This window comes from Arvicanthis niloticus, chromosome 16 (genome assembly GCF_011762505.2).
Source record: "Arvicanthis niloticus isolate mArvNil1 chromosome 16, mArvNil1.pat.X, whole genome shotgun sequence".
NCBI classification, from domain to species: Eukaryota; Metazoa; Chordata; class Mammalia; order Rodentia; family Muridae; genus Arvicanthis; species Arvicanthis niloticus.
Genome location: NC_047673.1, coordinates 54,140,428 through 54,160,170, shown reverse-complemented (window position 1 = coordinate 54,160,170; position 19,743 = coordinate 54,140,428). Strand labels below are relative to the sequence as shown.

Sequence of the window (19,743 nt, the reverse complement as noted above, 5' to 3'; positions counted from 1 at the left end):
CGCAGCCGAGAGAGGAACAAGGGGGAGGGAAACCCCGACAGTGCCCTGTGGGTTGAGACTCTCGGTATGTCCGTGGCTGGATCATAGAAAAGTCCTCTGCGGGAGATTAAGCAGCGGCTCAGTAGTTCTAAGGCCCCCTCCATGGTTCTCCACATCAGGCCCCAAAGACACGAGGAAGTCCATGGCTCTAAAAGGTTTATTGTCATGGCAAACATAGATGAATCTGGCTGCACCCCCCCCCCACCACCACCAGTTGGGGCAGATCTGAGTTAAATAGGAGAAAGGAGGGTCTGGGAAGGAATTCTTAATTGGCTACGTCCTCTGGCCTTTATGTATCTCATTAATCTGGAAATCTCTCGAGGGTCTGAGGCCTGTAGTCACCTGTGGAGGGGATGTAGGGGCGTTGCCCTACTGATCAATGGAGGTCTTAAACTGCAGGTCAGGAGCCTAGAGTTTGGGAGCGTGGTGAAATGTATTCCATCCCTTGCAGGGTCTCCAGCCATCTGTAGTCAGTGCTCTACCACTTTTCACAGTCCCACAGTTACCCACTCACAGGGTTTGTCTGCTCTCTTCCCACAGAGGGTTGAAGAGGAAGCGTTGGTGAAGAACAGCAGTGCGTGCAAAGATTACCTCATTGAAGCCATGAAGTACCACTTGCTGCCCACTGAGCAGCGCATGTTAATGAAGAGCGTTCGGACCCGGCTGAGGACACCCATGAACCTTCCTAAAGTAGGACCTATTGTTCACAGTTGTGCTTGCCCCATCCGAAGGCCCACAGTGCGCTGTTAATGTGTTTGATCACCTGAATTTCCATGACTATTTCGGTTTTTCTGCAAGGGCAGTGTGCCTAAGAATGCATCATAGAATATGTGATCTAGTCTCCATTGGCTACACCTTAAGGATAGTGCCCAAGAGAGCATCATAGAATATATGACTTAATTTCTGTTGCCTTCATGTTAAGATATGGATTGTTCAGCTCATTTAACCTTTTATAAAACATTTTCCGATTATTATTAAGATTTATTTTATTGTTTTATTTATGTGGTATATGTGTGCACATGAGGGTCAGAAGAAGGTATTAGATTCCTTGGATCTAGAGTTACAAGTGTTTGTGAGCCACCCACTGTGGGTGCTGGGATCGGAATTGTGTGCCTTTGAAAGAGCAGTAAGTGCTCTTAATCACTAAGCTACCTTTCCAGCCTAATTCTGCGCATGCGTGTGCTGAAACTGGTGTTACAGATGGTTGTGAACTGCCATGTGGGTGCTGGGAACCTAACTTGGGGTTTCTAGAAGAGCATCTAGTATTCTTACCCACTGAGCCATCTCTAGAGCCCCCCAAGTTATTATTTCATTCATGCTCGCTGGCCTTCCTAAGGTGTGTGTGTGTGTGTGTGTGTGTGTGTGTGTGTGTGTGTGTGTGCGCGCGCGCACATGTGGATATTAGAGGATGACTTGGGAGTCTGTTCTCTTCTTCCCCTGAGTGGGTTCTGGAGGTTGAACTCACATCCTCAGGTTTGGTGGCAAGCCCCTCTCCTTGCTGAACCACCTCAACACCCCCGCTTAACTTAAATACTTCTTAAATATTTCATGTCTGTGAGGGGAAAAAATATAGGCCTCTTTAGCTCATGCTCTTTCTTCTGGCATTTTTAGCTATACTGCAGAGAGGCCTTTCGAATAAATAAAGATGAATTCAGCTTAATTTCACCTAATTTCCAGGCTAAACATAGCAATTTTGCAGCACTAAGGAACTCTTGGTAAAATCCTGTCAAGTGTTTTATTTTCTCTTTGTACAGTGTAAGCCATCTAGTCAGTTAAGTTGTCTCCTGGGCCTCATTGGTATGGGCTGCCTTTCCCACCGTTCCATCCTTCTAGAGTTTTCCATGTGTTAGCTCTTTTTGCGGTATATGTATGGATTCATGGAGGCTCTCTGGTGTTTAGCTTCCTTGGGATTTCCCTTGTTGAAGAGTCCCAAATGTGGCCGGCAGTTTGAGCATCACTGCAGCATTGAGTATGCACCTTTTGTATGCATCGTCCTTTCTTGTATTTTTGCTTGTGCACACAGGTTTTAGAAAAGATACTTGTGTAGGAAGTTTTCCTATGATACCATTTATCACTTTGCAGTGGTTATATTCAGGGTTTATTCTAAGGAGGTAGGTTAGAATGAAGTGGGATTAAAGTTGTATACATATGTATCTTAAAGTCATGTTATCTTTATCATAATCTCTAAGGGTCGAATAGAATAAAGCACAGTCGTGATGCTGAGGAAATTACCATAAGTTCATATATCCCCACTGAAGTGGGTTTTCTTATGTTACTGACTACACTCACTAATTACACATTGGCTTGTTCGTCTCACACATGACTTTTGTATTCTGTATAAACTATGCAGAGATTCTGTGAAGCATTTTTACATTTGGATATCATAACAAGAAACTGTGGTTTTTAGGTTTTTTTTTTTTTTTAGATTTATTTATTTTTTATATATATGAGTATACTGTAGCATCTTCAGACACACCAGAAGAGGGCATCGGATCCCATTATAGATGGTTATGAGCGATCATGTGGTTGTTGGGAATTGAACTCAGGACCTCTGGAAGAGCAGACGATGCTATTAACCACTGAGCTATCTATTTTGCCCTGTAGGTTTATTTTTTATTTTTATTTATGTGTCTGTATGTACTAATATGCATGTGCATGAAGGTACACAGGAAATCCAGAGAAGGGTATTGGATTCTCTGGAGCTGGAGTCACAGGCACTTGGGAGCCACCCAGCCTGGTTGCAGGGAACTGAACTAGAGCAGTGCATACCCCTAATCACTGAGCCATCTCTCCAGCCCTACCATATATGTTCTGCTACTGTGCTTTCTTATCTCTGTTAACCCCTCCCTTTTGATGTATTTCTGGGTGAAGGAAGTCTAAGCAACCTGCATTTAGGATAAATTTACTTCCTTTTCTTCCTCTTGGCGTCCCCTAATGTTACCAGTCACGGCAGTCTAGGCTATGACAGCCCTTTTGCTGATTGCAACACTTGAGTTTCTCAGTATCTTCCGCTCTCTCCTCTCCAATGCATCCTTTCTGCTTGTACTGTGTTGGAGTACCATTTTCTATCCCACTTTGTCTTTCTCGGAGACACAAATTGAAGATGCTCCTGTCCTCTGTAGTATGACATGCTTTCTCCTCTGTTCTCATTTCAGTGTGGAAAGAATGAATTTCAGTTTGAGAATTGAGAAATCTGTCAATCAATGTGGGAATTTTAAAACATTCTGGGGCTGGATAGATGACTCAGTGTTCAAGAGTGTGCACTGCACTTGCAGAGGACCTGAGTGTGGTTCCCAGAACTCCTGTCCTTTGGCTTCTGCAGACACTGTACTCAGCATGCACAAACACACACTTATGCACATAATTAGAGTTAAGAACACAGTCTTTAAGGTATCTACATTCTGTTCTGAGGTTTGATGGTTGAATTGATCTTCACTGGATACATCACTTTCCACACTGTGTCATTGTCAGACCGAGCTTTGAGATGTGAGCACACATCTGGATGCACAGGCTGGGCGTGTGTGCCATGCAAGACTGCTTTTACAGTCTTCCTCCTACTGTTCTCACTGTTTGCCTGACCTTTTCTTAATAGGGCGCATTGAGTTTCTTTAATTCATATTTATTTGAAGTCAGAGCTAGAGGAATAGCCTGAGATATTCACACCATTGGTCTATACTAAGCCTAATATGTCTAAGGGTTTCGGTTTTACTCGGTAACTTGTGCTGTGTTTTTTGGTTTTTTTGTTTGTTTGTTTTGAGACTTGGGGTTTACTGTGAATCTGGAATCACATTCTATGTTCACACCTTCCTGTAGTGTTAGGTACAAGTAGGTGATCACGCCGCCAGGGCCACAGGCCACATGTGTCTCCACACTGGGTCTGTTTTGACTTTTTATTTTCAACATTCATTTCCCTTGTCATGGTCTCATCTTCCCCTCAAATCCCTGCTCGTTCTTTATAGTTTTTCATTCAAGACCTCATTAACTGTGACACTGTCCTGATGTCACCATTTTTTTATTCCCCATTACCAGAAAGTGCCCATGTGTATGGCAAATGACAAACACAGAAGTTTCTATGTTCTGTCATCTTTCCAGCTCCTTAGAAGGCTTTCGCTGAGTTGTGGTCACTCCCCTTTATCTGGTCCCCAATAGCAGTTACTGTCATATAGTTATTCAACTGTATATAATTGCATATTGGTCTTGAATTCTGTCCTGGGAGTTAGTTCCTTAGGATTCTAAGCTGCTGGTGTGTAGAAACCGTGTCCTGTGTAGTCCCGAGCATACTTCTAGACAGACAAAGGTGTAGACGAGGACTTGGGCAGTCAGCTGTCGGGTGACTCCACAGCGCTTGTTTATCTCCAGCGCTAGACTGATGCTCATGGTCGGTATGAGCTTGATGGCTCCGTTATGTTCTGATGATGGTTTATTTATGGAGCATCAGCAAAGTACGTGGTTCTGTATTCTCATCTACTCCAGGTTCCCTTTTTAAAATGATTTTTCCATCTTCGAATCCTTTACTGTCCTTACACTTGCCGCCTGGTGACACACTTTGCTTCCGTCTCCTGTGCCCTGTCAGCCTTGCCTCTGATCGCTGTAGAACCAGGATCTGGTTTACAGCAAGCCCCACGACACTCTGCAGCCCTGCCACTGCTGGTTCCCTACTGTTTTGCTTTAAATTCTGCTTTTGCTTGAGTGGTCAGAAGTCTCTTTACATTTCTGAAAGCTGTATTTTTAAACCAAATGTTCTAGATGATAGAATTGTTCTAACACATGCCCCTTGCTGGCATCACTGATGTGTTGGTTAGAGAGGCGTTTTCTTCCAGCTTGTGGTGCCCGGCACAATCCAGTCTCGGGTCTCTGTAGGTCAGTCTCTTGAGTAGGTGATACCACTGGTTCAAGCACTTATATTTGTTCCCTTTTAGTTGATGGTGGTGGTCGGGGGCCAGGCACCAAAGGCTATCCGAAGCGTGGAATGCTACGACTTCAAAGAGGAACGATGGCACCAGGTTGCGGAGCTGCCTTCCAGGAGGTGCAGGGCAGGTGAGCTGGGTCTTTAGGAGCTCCCAGGCCTTATTTCAGTCATTAGGAAAAGAGGTCTAGTAGAAAGTCAGGCATGGTAGGCTGTGATTTTAATCCCAGCTCTCCAGAGGTGGAGGCAGGAGGATGAGGAGTTCAAGGTCATCCTTAACTACACAGTGAGGTCAAGGCCAGCCTGGACTGCATGAGAACCCCGTTTAAAGAAAAAAAGATGGAGGAGAAGGATGTTGTTTAGACGCCTAACTCAACGCATTCTGTGGAAAGGATAGCAGCTCTTTTTATTTTTATTCTTTTTTTTTTTTTTTTTTTTTTTAAAGACAGGCTCTCTGTGACTGTGTAGCCCAGGCTGGCCTTGAATTTCCTATCTGTCTGCCTCTGCCTCCCAAGTGCTAGGATTACCTGTGTCTTCCATTATGCCTGGCTGCTGCCCTGTCCTTACCTCCGGGCATGGTTCCGACTTTGTAGGACAAACTGGCAGGGCTGGCGATTTGCTTCCTGATTTCCTAGTTACCTTAATGAAATATCAAGAGAAAACTCTTTAACGTTGGCCCTTTAGTTCTAGGAAGTGTCCAACTAAGCTATAAGCAAGAGTTGCTTCTGTTCTGACACTTGATTTATACACATGCTGAAGCAGATGTTATGTAGCCAGAGTGACTCAAAAGAAGCAGGTGCAAATCTTCAGTCCCCACTGGAGCTGAAATACAGACCCATTGTTCTCATCTCCCTTTATAAAAGCAGCTCTAAGTGTAGTGTTTCTCCAGGATGGTAGCATCCCACAGCACATCCTGGGGATTGTTTCCAGCTAACATACCCAGAGTCACTTTATTCTGTAAGACTGAAGGGCTAGGAGTGTGATCCTGCATGCACACACATACATTCTCTCTCTCTCTCTCTCTCTCTCTCTCTCTCTCTCTCACACACACACACACACACACACACACTCTCAGATACACTTACACACACATACTCTCAGATACATTCTCTCTCACACACACACATACACATTCACACACACACATACTCTTAGATACACTCTCACACACACATACACTCTCCGACACATTTACATGTATACTTTTTCTTACACTCATACACAGTCTCATACACACAACACACCCCCACACACGTACACTATCACATATATACTCTTCTCTCTTGTCTCCCTCCCTTCCCCCTCTCAGTCTTCCTCCTTCCCTCCCCCTCTCTTCCTTCCCCCTCCTTCCCTCCCTTTCACCCTTCATCTCTCCCCCCTCCTTCCTCCCCTCTCTGTTTCTCTTCCCCCCTCCCTCAGCAGTGCTACTCTTGTCATACTAGTTTTGTTTTTGAGTTGCAAGGCCAGGCGAGCACCTTACCACCGAAAACTGCCCCACTTGTTTTCAGTTGGACATTAAACTTATTAATCGTTATCTACAGGAATCTGTGCAACAGTGGGTTCCTAGTACACACCTCATAGTGCACTTCTGATTTTATGTTTCTTACCAATGAAGAGAAATTTTCAAGACTGATTCAGCATTTAAAACTCTTACGAGTTTTATGTCCTAACAAACACTGTAGGCTTTCTCGATTGCAGCCTGCTTTGAGATCAGGGTAGCTGTTGGATGGCATATTCATCCTGAATTGATTTCTTCCTTGGCAGGGATGGTCTATATGGCCGGGCTTGTCTTTGCTGTTGGCGGCTTCAATGGCTCACTAAGAGTCCGCACTGTAGACTCCTATGACCCTGTGAAAGACCAGTGGACCAGTGTGGCGAACATGCGAGACCGCAGAAGCACGCTGGGAGCAGCTGTGCTGAATGGGTTGCTGTATGCAGTGGGGGGCTTTGATGGCAGCACAGGTAATTTCCTCTCTCCTGCACTGCTGTGATGTGTCACTGATATGGTAGCCACGTTTATGGTAGACATTATAGAAACATTAGCACATACTTCAGTGTTTTTAGCAGTTATTTTAGAGAAGTTTTAAAATGACACCAAGAATTTTTTTTTTAAGGCCAGTGAGGTGAAATTTGCAAGCAGAAAGATTGTAAGTTTGAGGGTAGCATTGGCTCCAGACTGAGAACTTGTCTCAGAACCTTAAATTCAAAATTTCTCTAAGAGATATGAGTAAAGACTGGATGGATGTGGTTAAGAGTATTTGCTGCTCTTTGAAAGCATCAGAGTTTGATTTACAACTCCAGCTCCAACTCCAGCTCTGGAATACCCAGCACCCTCTTCTGGCCTGAAAAGGTACTGACTGCACTTACATGCACAAAGCAATGCACACACACAAATAACTTTTATGTAGGGTCATAGAAACACCTAAATAACTGTTTTAAAAAGTTGTGACAGTGCAGATTATATATGTGTGTGTATAGATCTATATATCTGATGTATTAATATCCATCAGACTTCCATGTTTAAAAACCTTATAAATGGCAACAGCCTGAGTTAGTAGATGTAATCAGCGTGTTCTCTCATGTTCTAGCAGAGAAGCCGCCCCTACCATGTAATCAGCAGGTTCTCTCATGTTCTTTTTTTTTTTTTTTTTTTTTAATTTTAATCCATTATAAAATGCCTGACGTTATTTCCCCTAGTGATATATATATATAAGAACAACGGTGTCTTCTTGGAAGAGGAAATGAAGGGTATTCTCCTTTGTCACAGGTTTATCGTCTGTGGAAGCATACAACATAAAATCTAATGAGTGGTTTCATGTTGCTCCGATGAACACCAGGAGGAGCAGTGTGGGTGTCGGCGTTGTTGGAGGTAGGTCTGGCAGTTCCAACAGATGAACACTTGCAGGTGCTCTGGGCTGCTGGGCTGCTGAGAGTGCTTCATCTGGAATTTCAGAACTGGTTTATGAATGGATGGAGGAAAAGCAATGGTTATACATTGTAATCGTTTTCTTTTTAAATGAGCTCATTTGTATAAAAACTGTGTAAGCAAGCCCTTTCTACCTACTTCCTCACCCCGCCCTTTTTCTTCCTCCCTTCCTCTCTGTGTGTGACTTATAGAAGACTGTCAACTAAAGTTTTTTTTTTTTTAATGTTAACTGGGAATTGGACTCAGACACTAGACAAGTGCTCTATTCCCTAAGTGGCACCCAGCCTTTTCATCTGTTCTTATGATAATTGTTGCGAAAACAATTCAGGTCATTACACTTCCAGATGTCTATATCTGGATGAGAGCCCTTAACACCCAGGAGGCGGTTAGTGGCTTAGTTAGTTTCTATCCCTTTGCCCACAGCTGAGGAAAGCTTTGTCTTATTTCTTCAGTGTGATTTTTTTTCACCCTCAGATTTATGTTTGTCCATTTCCTCCTCACTGGTGGTAAAATTCTCTATGCCTCCCCTCTCCCCCTGCCCCCCCTTTTTAAAGACAGAGTGTCACTGTGTAGCCCTGGCTGCTCTGGAACTCACTATGTAGATATGTAGACAAGGCTGCACTTAAACTCAAAGATCGCCTGCCTTCTCCAGAGTGCCAGGGTTAAAGGCATGTGCCACCAGACCCAGCTTCCTGTATACCTCGAAAAGTAGTTCTTGATGGGCTAGAGAGATGTCTTAGTGGTTAAGACCATATCCTGTTCTTTCAGAGAAGCCAAATTAGACTCCTAGCATCCATGGTAGGCTGCTTACAGCTGCCTGTAGCTACCGCTGTAGGGGCCTCCAGTGGCTTCTGTTGACATCCACATTCACAAATACATATTAATAAACAAAACCTCTTTTAAAGTGACTTTCATAAAACATAATTGAAATGTCATAAAAGCTTTCCATTTGATTCAAACAGTTCCATATGTCTCTGTCACCACAAGTCATTGAAGGACATTTTGTTACCCAATAAAACCATTCCTGCTTCCCTAGCTATCCCCTCTTCTCCCCAGTCCCCAGTAACTGCTACTTCCAATCACCATGTATATTCCTAGACATTTTTGTGAGTGAAATCATACAGCATGTTTATGACTGGCTTGTCTCACTTAGCATGTTGTTTTTAATGTCATCCGTGGTGTAGATTACTACTTTATCCATGATGTAGTGTTAGTACGTCATAGCTTTTTCTCGTCAGATATGTCATTGCATTCTGTATTACATTCTGCTACTGTCTCTTTTTTAAAATGTATATGGGTATTTTGCCTTCATGTATGTTTTGTGTACCATGTGCATGTATGTATCCATGGATGCCAGAAGAAGGTGCCATATCCCCTAGAACTGAAGTTGAACACTGTTGTGAGCTGCCCTGTGGATGCTAGGAATTGAACATGGGTCCATTAGAGGAGTAGGCAGTGCTCGAACTGTTGGGCCATCTGTCTAGCCCCCTGCTACTGACTCTTGGTTTAACTCCCTTCCCCAACTGGTATTCCTGTTTTGTGAGATATTGTTCATGGATCAGCTGTTATCTACAGTCACAGTGCACTGCTCCTGTGCTGTCTGTCAGATCACTGATGGAAGCATAAGATATGTAAAAATCACATCCTTTGTTCTGTGCACTCTTTGTAATAGGATTTGATCATTCCACCTGCTAGCACTTGTCAAGACTAACACATATCATGCAAATTAGAAATACTTTAAGGGGAAGCACCGTTACCACAGAGCAACATATACTAATATCTTATATTTGTATATAATAGGTTATAATAGTATATAAGAGGAAAATAGGTTGCTTATTTGGCTTTCTTTGTGGTTCCACGTCCAGGTTTGCTCTATGCTGTGGGGGGTTACGATGGAGCTTCGCGCCAGTGTCTTAGCACAGTAGAATGCTATAATGCTACCGCAAACGAGTGGACTTACATAGCAGAAATGAGCACCAGACGGAGCGGAGCAGGTAACTGGAAGCCCCGGGCAGCATCTGAGGTGGACTGACAGATGGATATGTGCATGTGGGGACTGAAAATGTGTGCTGCTTCCTGGTTCTATTAAGCGGGCTAAGCGGCAGTGAGAAGCCACACTTCTGTACGTTCTTCACAGACTAAAAGCTTCACTGCTTTCCTTACCTAATGTTGTTTTATCATTTGTTCAGTGAGGAAGAGTTTTTCATGGTCTTTCCTTTCCAATCAGACGCCTTTACATACTGAGTGCTTTGGAGAACGTAGTTTGTAAAAGGAGTTTCTTAAAGGGCTTGCCATCGGTTGCTTCTCCTTGACTCTCTTCTGGTGTTAGGATAGGGCTTCTTACTGAGGTCTTGCCAGTCCAGTCCCTTCCATTTCTGCAGTGCTGAGCCTCCCTGTCACCTTTTAGTGAGAGTTAGGACTAGAGGTTTGCATCCCAGGGCATCTGCATCAACTGTACTGCACCGCAACTTTCCTGCCTACCTGGCTCTACTATAATTTGCTTGGTTTTGTTTTCCAGGTGTTGGCGTGTTAAACAACTTATTATATGCTGTAGGAGGTCATGATGGCCCTTTAGTACGAAAAAGTGTTGAAGTATATGACCCCACCACAAACGCCTGGAGACAGGTTGCAGATATGAACATGTGCAGAAGAAATGCAGGTATCTATTAAGCCCAAGATTGTGCTGTCCATACTGCAGTTAGCTGATGTTTTCCTAGTTTGACTGTGTGTTTCCATTGTTGTTTGTTTTTGTTATTTATCCCGTTTCTTGATAGACTTTGAGCACTTCCATTGCAAAACTTATCTAAGAAGCTTTAAAGTAAATACCTAGGGCTGGAACACAGCTCAGCGGCAGAGGCAGAGGGCGTGCTTCTCATGTGTAAGACCCGGGGTTGGTCCCCAGCACCAACATAATTTTTTATGAATTTAACAAACCAGATATGTTGGCTTATGCCTACAATCCTAACATTTGGGGTGCTGAGGCAGGAAGATTTTAATGAGTTTGAAGGTACATAGAGGGTTCCAAGCTAGCCTGGGCTACAGAATACGACTATCTCAGAACAAACACATAGAAGAGTCTACTTGGTAGAATGCTTGCCTAGCATTTGTGAGGCCCAGAGTTCAATCAGTAGGGCCATATAAGTCAGGCACGGTGGTAAACGCTTTTAATCTAAGCAGTCTATGGAAGCAGAAGCAGGAAGATCAGAAGTTCACGGTCATCTTTAGCTGTGTGTGTCTCTGTATGTGTCTATGTGTATGGGCACGTGAGAGAGAGAGATACTTTAGAGACCATATATAGTCTACCATCATTTGGTGATTGTTTGTAGACTGATTGGCTGATAGTTGAACCCTGTTTATTTGGTACTTGAATTCATTCACTTTTGAGTACTGTACTGCCTGGTTTTGTATGTTAACACAAGTTGGAGTCATCAGAGAGGAAGGAGCCTCAGTTGAGAAATTGCTTCCATGAGATCCAGCTGTAAGGCATTTTCTCAATTAGTGATCAATGGGAGAGGGCCCAGCCCTTGGTGGGTAGGTCCATCCCTGGGCTGATGGTCCTGGGTTCCCTTGTTTGAGCAAGCCATGGGAAGCAAGCCAGTAAGCAGTGTCTTCCATGGCCTGTGCATCAGCTCCTGCCTCCAGGTTTCTGCCCTGTTTGAGTCCCTGTCCTGACTTCCTCCAGTGATAGATTGTGGTCTGAAGTGTCAAGCCTAATAAACCGTTTTCTCCCCAACTTGCTTTTTGGTCATGGTGTTTTGTCGCAGCAATAGAAACCCTAAGACAAGTGCCTAACACATAACTCATACTGGTGAGCTCAGTTCTTAGTGAAATTACCCAGTTGGGTAAATATCAACAACAGGTAAAAGCTACCTGATCCGAGTATGATGGTGCACATCTGTACCAGCACTGGGAGGTAGAGGCAAGAGGATCCTGGGTTCCAGTCAGTCTGGATCACTTAACAATACTTTTTATAAACAAAGCAAATTATTATCTGAAACTGGAGGGAAAGTCTGAAGAGCTTGCCCTTATTTAATATAGCTTAGGGTTCATAGAGAAACCTGTAGTAACAACAAAAAATAAGTTTAAGAATACAGAGCTCTTCAAGGTCAGAGAACTACAATCACAAGTCTTCTACAGACAAGATGCACATTTCGAAAAAGGGTTTAACTGCATGTGTGTTTCACAATGTGAATATCACAGTGACACAATCCAAGATGTGATAGGCCAATTACCACATGTAGTCCCTTGATGCAATAAAAAACACAGTAGGCAGTTGGGCTGCTGCCTGAGTAACAGCACGCTGCTTTACAGTAAATGTCTCTTTGATAAGTAGAAGGATATTCTTCAAAAGAACTAGAAAATACATACGACAAGTAGCATGGTTATTTACTGTGAAGTGTCATATGCCATTTGTAACGCTGCTTGCGGTGTTTTTACACAGAGACCAGTTGGACAGGTATGTTTACATCAACATTGCCTGATACACTTGCTACAGTGTCAGGTTAGCTGTCCTAGGCTGTGGCATCACTGGAAGATAGGACTTTTCCATCTCTGCTCTGCTCTCGTGGCTTCATCTCTTCTGTTACAGCTATGTGGTGTATGACTGTACTCAAGAGCTTCTTGGGAGAGAAATGTTAGCCTTCTCCTGCCTGTCCTTATAGTCTGAGCTCTTGGTGTCTCTCAAGGTTTCTGTGTATCATAGAATTAGGTTGTTAGTTGGGCTACCTAAAAATGTTCTCTTGGTTTCTCTTTGTGGCCAGAAGGGAACACAAAGTACAGTACAGTAAGGACTATCGGTAGCAGAGCAGAATTTATAATTAACTAGTCAGCCATGTACTTTACCCGATATGGTAAGATATTAAAAGTCTTCCAGCAGGAGATAATCTAGAAGCATTGCAGGCCCCACAAGCCTGGGCCTTTGGTAGAGAAAGTGCTTGATCAAGGGTATAAAGACTAGGGATTAGAAATGATGGGTAACCTTTATTCTGTTTCTGATCCTCTGAAATGTCCATCTGATAAGCTCTGTACAGACTGTCTTTACTTCATCTAGGATAAAGGCCTCATCCACGAACCAGAAGTTTAGGCTAGCAACCAACTTACAAACCATATTCCAAAAGTTATCCTAAATACTGTAAACTATGATACTAAAATTGGATAAAAAATCCAGACACAGTGGCACACACCTGTAATCCCAGATCTGGGGAGATGTCACCAAACAGTCTTTCCTTAAAGGTACTCTGAGTGACACAACAGGTTCTGGGCTAACCCTAGACTACATAGGGACATATTGCTTAGATACTAACAAAAACAGAATGGAGAAAAAAGTAAAATTATGACACGGAGGGAGGTGGGAATTCCTGACTATGACAATAAGCAGCCTTGTAACACTTAGGGCACCTGTGATCGGTTCTCCATGCATGTTTGGTTACGAAAAGTAAACCAAACAGACTAGACCTGTCAAGTGCTTGAGCAAAGTCTGTTCTTTTGGCAGAATGCTTTGTTCCCAACTGCCTAAAGGACTGCTGTGACTCAGGACATTAGCTTAATGTTAATCAACCCTAAATTAACTAATTTCCATAACTTTGGAAAGGATAGTGGCTCGCTGAGTTCAGGTGGATGTGGAAACCAACCTACTCTGCAGCGGGATGCCCTTCACCTGTGTGTCTGTCATAGCTCTGTGTAGGAGCTGAGCCAGCATAGCCGTGAACTCACTGGACCATCCTGGACCCATTTGGTTTTCAAACCATCACCTGTCTGCCAGTGAGTTAGCATGGATTTGTGTTCATATGTGGGCCTTCAGGAGCTTCTGCTCTTGAGTACTCTGAGTGGTTTGGAGACTGTGAGTTTGATTCTTGTTAAAGGACTACAGTAGTAAAATAGTTGAGAGACTGAGCAAAAGAGAGAGAATGTTTGCTCCATTTTAGTGTAGTTTTGAATATGCATTTTGAATAATTTGAAAAGTTCAGACATTTGTGTGTTTGAGACTGGGTCTCACTCCAGAGCAGGTTAGCCTGGATTTGTTATTTTTCTATCCACGTGCTGGGAGTTAGGTGTGTGCTGCCACGCCCAGCTTAGGTTCTTAACTGAAAAAGAAGCCAGTTGACAACAGAAAGTTTGCTGTTTTATGTGTGTGGATGTTTTGCCTGCATGTATGCCTATACACCCTTGGTATGTCTGGCACCTGTAGAGGCCAGAAGAGTGCATATGGTTCCCGGAACTGAACTGGAGTTACACACTTGTTATGACAGCTGCCTTGTAGGTGTTGGGAATTGAACACCATGTCCCCTAGAAGAGCAGCCAGTGCTCTCAGCTGCTGAGCCATCTCTCCAGCCCCAAACAAAATTAAGTTGAATATAGTGTTTACCTCCCAAGTTTTCTTTTAAAAATATAGTGAATAATTTTATGAATATTTAAATATATAGGTTCTTTGTGTTACTCATTTTAAATAAGTACCAGCAAGAGAAGATTAGATAAACAGGGTTTACATACATGGAAATGTATGCAGCCATTAATATTATACAGATCAATATTATTTTGGAGAAATGTTCAATGTATAGTGTTTGTCATATTGGGGTCCACAAAATCCAGAACAACCCAAGCAGTCACAAGAGTCTAGCAAAGCAAGACCTTTATTTGAATTATGCAGCAAGAACTGACCAGTCAGGGACAACAGCACAGTCTTCCAATGATCATCTTAGTAAATATCTAAGCAGATGACAGAAACTTACTATACTCAGGCTGCTACTGATGGATCAGGGTTGCAAAACACACACAGGAGGTGAACTGCAACCCCAGAGCCAGGATGGTACAGAGTTTTTAAGCCCAAAAACCACAAACATTTGTGCCAAGTTATAGGTACCTTTTCTCACCAATCAGGATTTAGGTGTAGGGGACTTCCTTAGGAACATTTCTTTGTGGTATACTTACCTTGTTCCCATTGGTCTGGTTATTCAACTGTGGTAGGGTCATTTGCCTGGCCTTCATGTCTCAACTTGCCAACTAGGATGTCAGTTACACATGTACATGTCTCTCTCTGCCACGTAGGATGTCAGTTACCCAGGAGGTCTCGGGAACTTAAACTTTATTTGACTCCTGTTCAAAATGGAAGTTTTATTTAAAATGGCTTCAGTTTGGTTCCTTCTTACAGTCAAACTAAGTCAAATATGTAAGGCAGGCATGACGGCTCATGGGGTAGTCCCAGAACTCAGGACCGGGTTACCATGACTGAGTTCAGTCTGAGCTACAGAGTGAGTTTTGCCCATTTGGGCCACAGAGTGAGACCTTATCTCAGAAAGAAACAGAAAGGAATTTGGGTGTGATGGCACAGGCCTGTAATCCTGCTACAAGGTGGAGGCAAGAGTCAGTAGTTAAAACCACTTGGCTACATAATGAGTTCAAGGCAAAGTGAAATCCTGTCTCCAAAAAAATAAAATAAAATTAGTATTCTCTCTTGGGGGTGTTAAAGACAGTTTATGTTGTTCATTGGTAGAGATCTATATTTTACAAGTTACTCTAGAAGATTTTGAACTTTGACAAACAAAAAAAGTTATTCTAGTAACTACCTATTTATTTATTTACTTATTTATTTAATAGCTAATGTCTCCTTTTGTTTGTTTCATTTTGGTGTTGGTTTGTTTGTTCCAGACAGGGTTTCTCTGTGTAACTCTGACTGTCCTAAAACTTTGTGTATAGCAGGCTAGCCTCAAACTCACAGAGTTCCACCTGCCCCTGCCTCCTAAGTACTACAATTAAAGGCACGTGCCACCACTGTCTGGCCCGCCACCTCTTTAAAGACAGGGATTCAGTACATTGCCCAGGTTGGTTGCCCTTCAACTTAACGTCTTCCTGCCTGTGCCTGTGGAGAGCTAGGATTACAGCATCCGCCATTAAATCCAGCACATCATAATGTGCTCAGCAACCCTCTGCTACCGAACTGCAGCTGCAGCTCCCTTTAAAGGAAACAAGACAGCTTAACCATCCAGCCTAAAACTTGAAATTATGAGTAGTTTTTTACCTTCCAGGCAACTGATCTACCACTGTGCTAGGTAGCTCATTTCAACCTTCTGTTAATAAATGTTTTCTTATAATTCCCTAAAAAGCCAATCTAGAAAATATTACCACTTTGACCTGTTTTTTTCCTCTTTCCATCTTTCTCTTCTATCCTTCTTACCTTCCTTTTTTTAAATGAAGGTAGAAATACTCCCTAACCTATATGTACAGTTGTTGTGGTGACTAAGTGAATCCGTCATCTCTAAAGCAGCTACTGTAGTCATGGCACACAGTAGGAGCTTTGCACATGTGCTACTGTTTATAGAGGAGGTCTTACATACCATCATCCCCTCCTCTGCCTCTGTTGAGGCCTGCCCCCCTAGCACAACTGTAGCCATTTTGTTTCCTGCCCACCAGCTATTTCATATTGTTGCTGTAATGTGCCTGCCAGACATTGATACAGAAAAATAACTTGGCTCAGAGCAGGGTCATGCTGTCCACATACCTTGTTGTGTTCTCTGTGTTATGAGGTTTGTTGATCTTGAGAAATTCCAGAGCTATAAACTTCACTTAGGGCCTATCAAAGTAAAGGTCAGTATGAACTCTTGTGTCATGTGTGGGTTGCATTGTACTCACTTGGGGGTTGTAAGTAATTGTTTTCTCTCTGCATAATTTTTTAAGGTGTCTGTGCAGTTAATGGTCTCTTGTATGTTGTTGGAGGAGATGACGGTTCCTGTAACTTGGCATCGGTAGAGTATTATAACCCCACCACAGATAAATGGACAGTTGTATCCTCTTGTATGAGCACGGGGAGAAGCTACGCAGGTAAGGCTACTCCATTCTCTGTCTCCTGGCATACAGCTGCCATCAGTTTTCCTGTAAGAGGAAAATCTTCTATGTCGTTTGCTTAAATAGTTGTGCCTTGGATGTGTGTGTTCACATGAAGCACTGGCATTTTCATTGTGTAATACTTAAAATCCCTAGTCTATAGCTCAAATGTACTTAATAAAGTTTAATGACTAAATACCGTATATGATGGTGAGCTGTTCACTCTGCAGTAAGGCTTTAATTCCTTAACAGAAAGTGTAGCTCAGGGGCTCACAAGAGGACTCAGTGAGCAAAGTCCCTTGCCACGCTTCCTGACCTGAGTTCAGTCCCTGGGACCTACATGATGAAAGGGACAAAATTACTCCCATGGGTGGTTTTCTTATCTCTATGTGTCTGTTGTGACACATACACCTTCTTCACCCCATAAAAAGAACAAGTGGGACCAGCTCTATTCATTGCCCTTGACGCACAGTAGAATGCCTCACTTTACTATATCAGTGGTTGAATTATGGGATTTCTGGTCCATTCTCTCAATAAGAGAATTATTGAGAAATTGTAATAATCTTTAATATAATGATGTCTTTAAGACTACATCTTATCGGCTGGTGTGGTGGTACATACCTTTAATCCCAGTACCCAGGAGGCAGAGACAGGCAGATCTCTGTGAGTTCAAGGCCAGCCTGGTCTACAGAGAGTTCCAAGAGAGCCAGAGCTACACAGGGAAACCCTGTCCTGAAAAGCTAAAACCCAACACAAAAACAAACAGTAAAACTTTACGTTTTATATGTTAACTAATTTTGATGATTATTTTTAAAGTATTAGAATGTTAGTATAGTTAATATAATATTGAGGGGAAAGTTAATTTTTACTAATTGATCGTCACTGCTGTCTATCCACCTTCCAAAATGACACTTCCAGATAACTATATAGCAGGATCACAGAATAAAATGATGAAGTGTTAGGAAAACATTTCAAACAACTTCATTGAGTTATAACTGACATGGAAGAACCACTGTGCATTTTAGTGTATCTTTCTATTGATACTCATACATGCCCACAAGACGGTCACCACGACGACCAAGATGAGGAACATGTCCTCCCTCCAGCGTGCTTGCTGACCCTTCAAGTATCAGGTGCAATTTTTATTTTCTGACTAAAACAAATTCTCTCCAATAATAACTTCATAGGGAAAAAGAAAGTTCTAGGCCAGGTAGTCTGATGTAGAATTTATTCAGGCCTCAGTGGAACTTTTGCAGTTGTGTATGTTGAAATGGTGCTAGGGCAAGAGAGATGGCTCGTCACAGCTGTATGTGTTGAAGTAGTACTCCTCGTGGCAGGATTAAGAGTATTTACTGCTTTTACACAGAACCTCCAGCTCCAGGACAACCAAGAAACTCTTCCAGAATTGTGGGCACCTGTATGCATATGTGCACAGACCCATAAGCAGGCACACACATATACATAGAATTAAATGATGAGGATAAGGTTGTTCTGGTTGGTTTGTTTTTTGTTTTGTTTAAAAAAAAAAATGCTTTTTTTTTTCTTTCTTTCTTTCTTTCTTTCTTTCTTTTTTTTCTTTTTTTCTTTTTGAACAGAAAGATAGAAAATGGTGAAGGCTGGAAGATGGTGCAACCATTGAGTGAGCTTGTTGGGCTTTCGTGGGACCCAGGTTTCGTCCCCAGCAATCATATTGTGGTTCACAATTATCTCTAACCCAGCACTCTGAGATCCATGCCCTTCTCTGACTTCCGAGTTCACTGGGCACACATATGGTACGCAGACATACATGCAGTCAAAACAGTCACACATAAAACAATCTTGAGTTTTAAAACATGGCTCTGCTCGGTGGAGGAAGGCACTTGGCCTCTGCCTGTGGCTGTAGCAGTACAGAGTGTCTGTCGCCTGTGACGTGTCTTATCTCTTGGTTTCTTCATGCAGGGGTCACAGTTATTGATAAACCATTATGAGCCTGCAGGACATTTTCAGCGTATCATTCCATGAGAACCAGGCGTCAACAAGTATTTCTGAAGGGACTGAGAGCCTAGACTCCACCTGGAGCCACACTTTACGTCTCAGCAGAAGACGAGACCATCTGCCTTCAGAGGCCTCGGATACTGAAGATTACTTTTGGTAGAAGCACTGTGTAGGCTTTCTCTGCGCCGAGCAGCAGCTGACTGACGTTACAAGAGACCCAGACTGCAGTCCCTCCACTGTGGTCTTCACACAACAGTCGCTTTCATAAAAACTAGTTCTTAGCAGCCTCGAATGACTACGGATTATTTTGTGAAAGAGAATAAAGTTAATGTGTGTTCTTGTAAAATTAAGTTTTATCTTTATTCTTTCTCCTGAAAAATCTCCTGGGAACAGAGAATCTTTGGGACAAATTAAAATCTATGTAAGTATAAGACACTGTTGAGGGGTGAAACTGTTTGCTTTTATAAATATCTTTGATTACATGACTATAATAAATTGTGTGCATATAAATGTGTGTCTATATGCTTTCCTTTAAATATGTTTGAAAAGATGTTTGATTATCTATTTATAATTGGCACAGTACTTTGAATTATGCCAGTACTACATTGTAAAACAGAGTTGTATTTTTTGATATTTAACAATGCTTAACACTTTAAAACGCCACTTCTGAGGAATGAATGAACATGGCGTAACACACCTTAATATGTGTGATGCCAAACTTTTTAAAATAAAATATAAATTATGCTTATTTATTATTTTCTTTAGTTTAATCTTGACCATGTTTTGGTGTGTGTTTTTAATTTTTTTTCTTAAAGTAACACTTTTGGCATGAACATACCTGCAGGTTTTTTGATGAATATAATGAATGTGTGGAATTCAACTGAATTTGCATGGTCTTAAGAATTTTTTTGTGTGTATAAATTTAGCTGCTATTAATGGAAGAGAAAGCTTTCCGTGACTAATCATGTATATTGAGCAGATAGTTTTTCTGAGATCTTCGATTAATCTCTTTAAAGATGACCAACATGTGTCTTTCTTGAATTATCTTTGAATAAAAGTTTGTATATTATTTGTTTCACAA

General features: G+C 42.3%; 1 protein-coding gene across 3 annotated transcripts in view; it reads left to right on the top strand.

The window, feature by feature from the left end:
* Klhl2 (kelch like family member 2) overlaps nt 1-19,743 on the top strand; it is a 110,014-nt gene extending 90,271 nt beyond the window's left edge. The window contains exons 8-16 of one of the 3 annotated variants that reach the window (XR_013104424.1): nt 580-729; nt 4,959-5,076; nt 6,710-6,907; nt 7,713-7,814; nt 9,737-9,865; nt 10,390-10,530; nt 16,542-16,685; nt 18,288-18,460; nt 18,627-19,743. Coding sequence is in view for 1 of the 3 variants with exons in the window: in XM_034520540.2 (XP_034376431.1) it covers nt 580-729; nt 4,959-5,076; nt 6,710-6,907; nt 7,713-7,814; nt 9,737-9,865; nt 10,390-10,530; nt 16,542-16,685; nt 18,627-18,655 (1,011 nt within the window). In the remaining 2 variants the exon portion in view is untranslated. Of the gene's footprint in view, nt 1-579; nt 730-4,958; nt 5,077-6,709; nt 6,908-7,712; nt 7,815-9,736; nt 9,866-10,389; nt 10,531-16,541; nt 16,686-18,283; nt 18,461-18,626 lie in introns of all 3 variants that reach the window. The other 2 variants (XR_013104425.1, XM_034520540.2) reach the window with 2 other exon arrangements.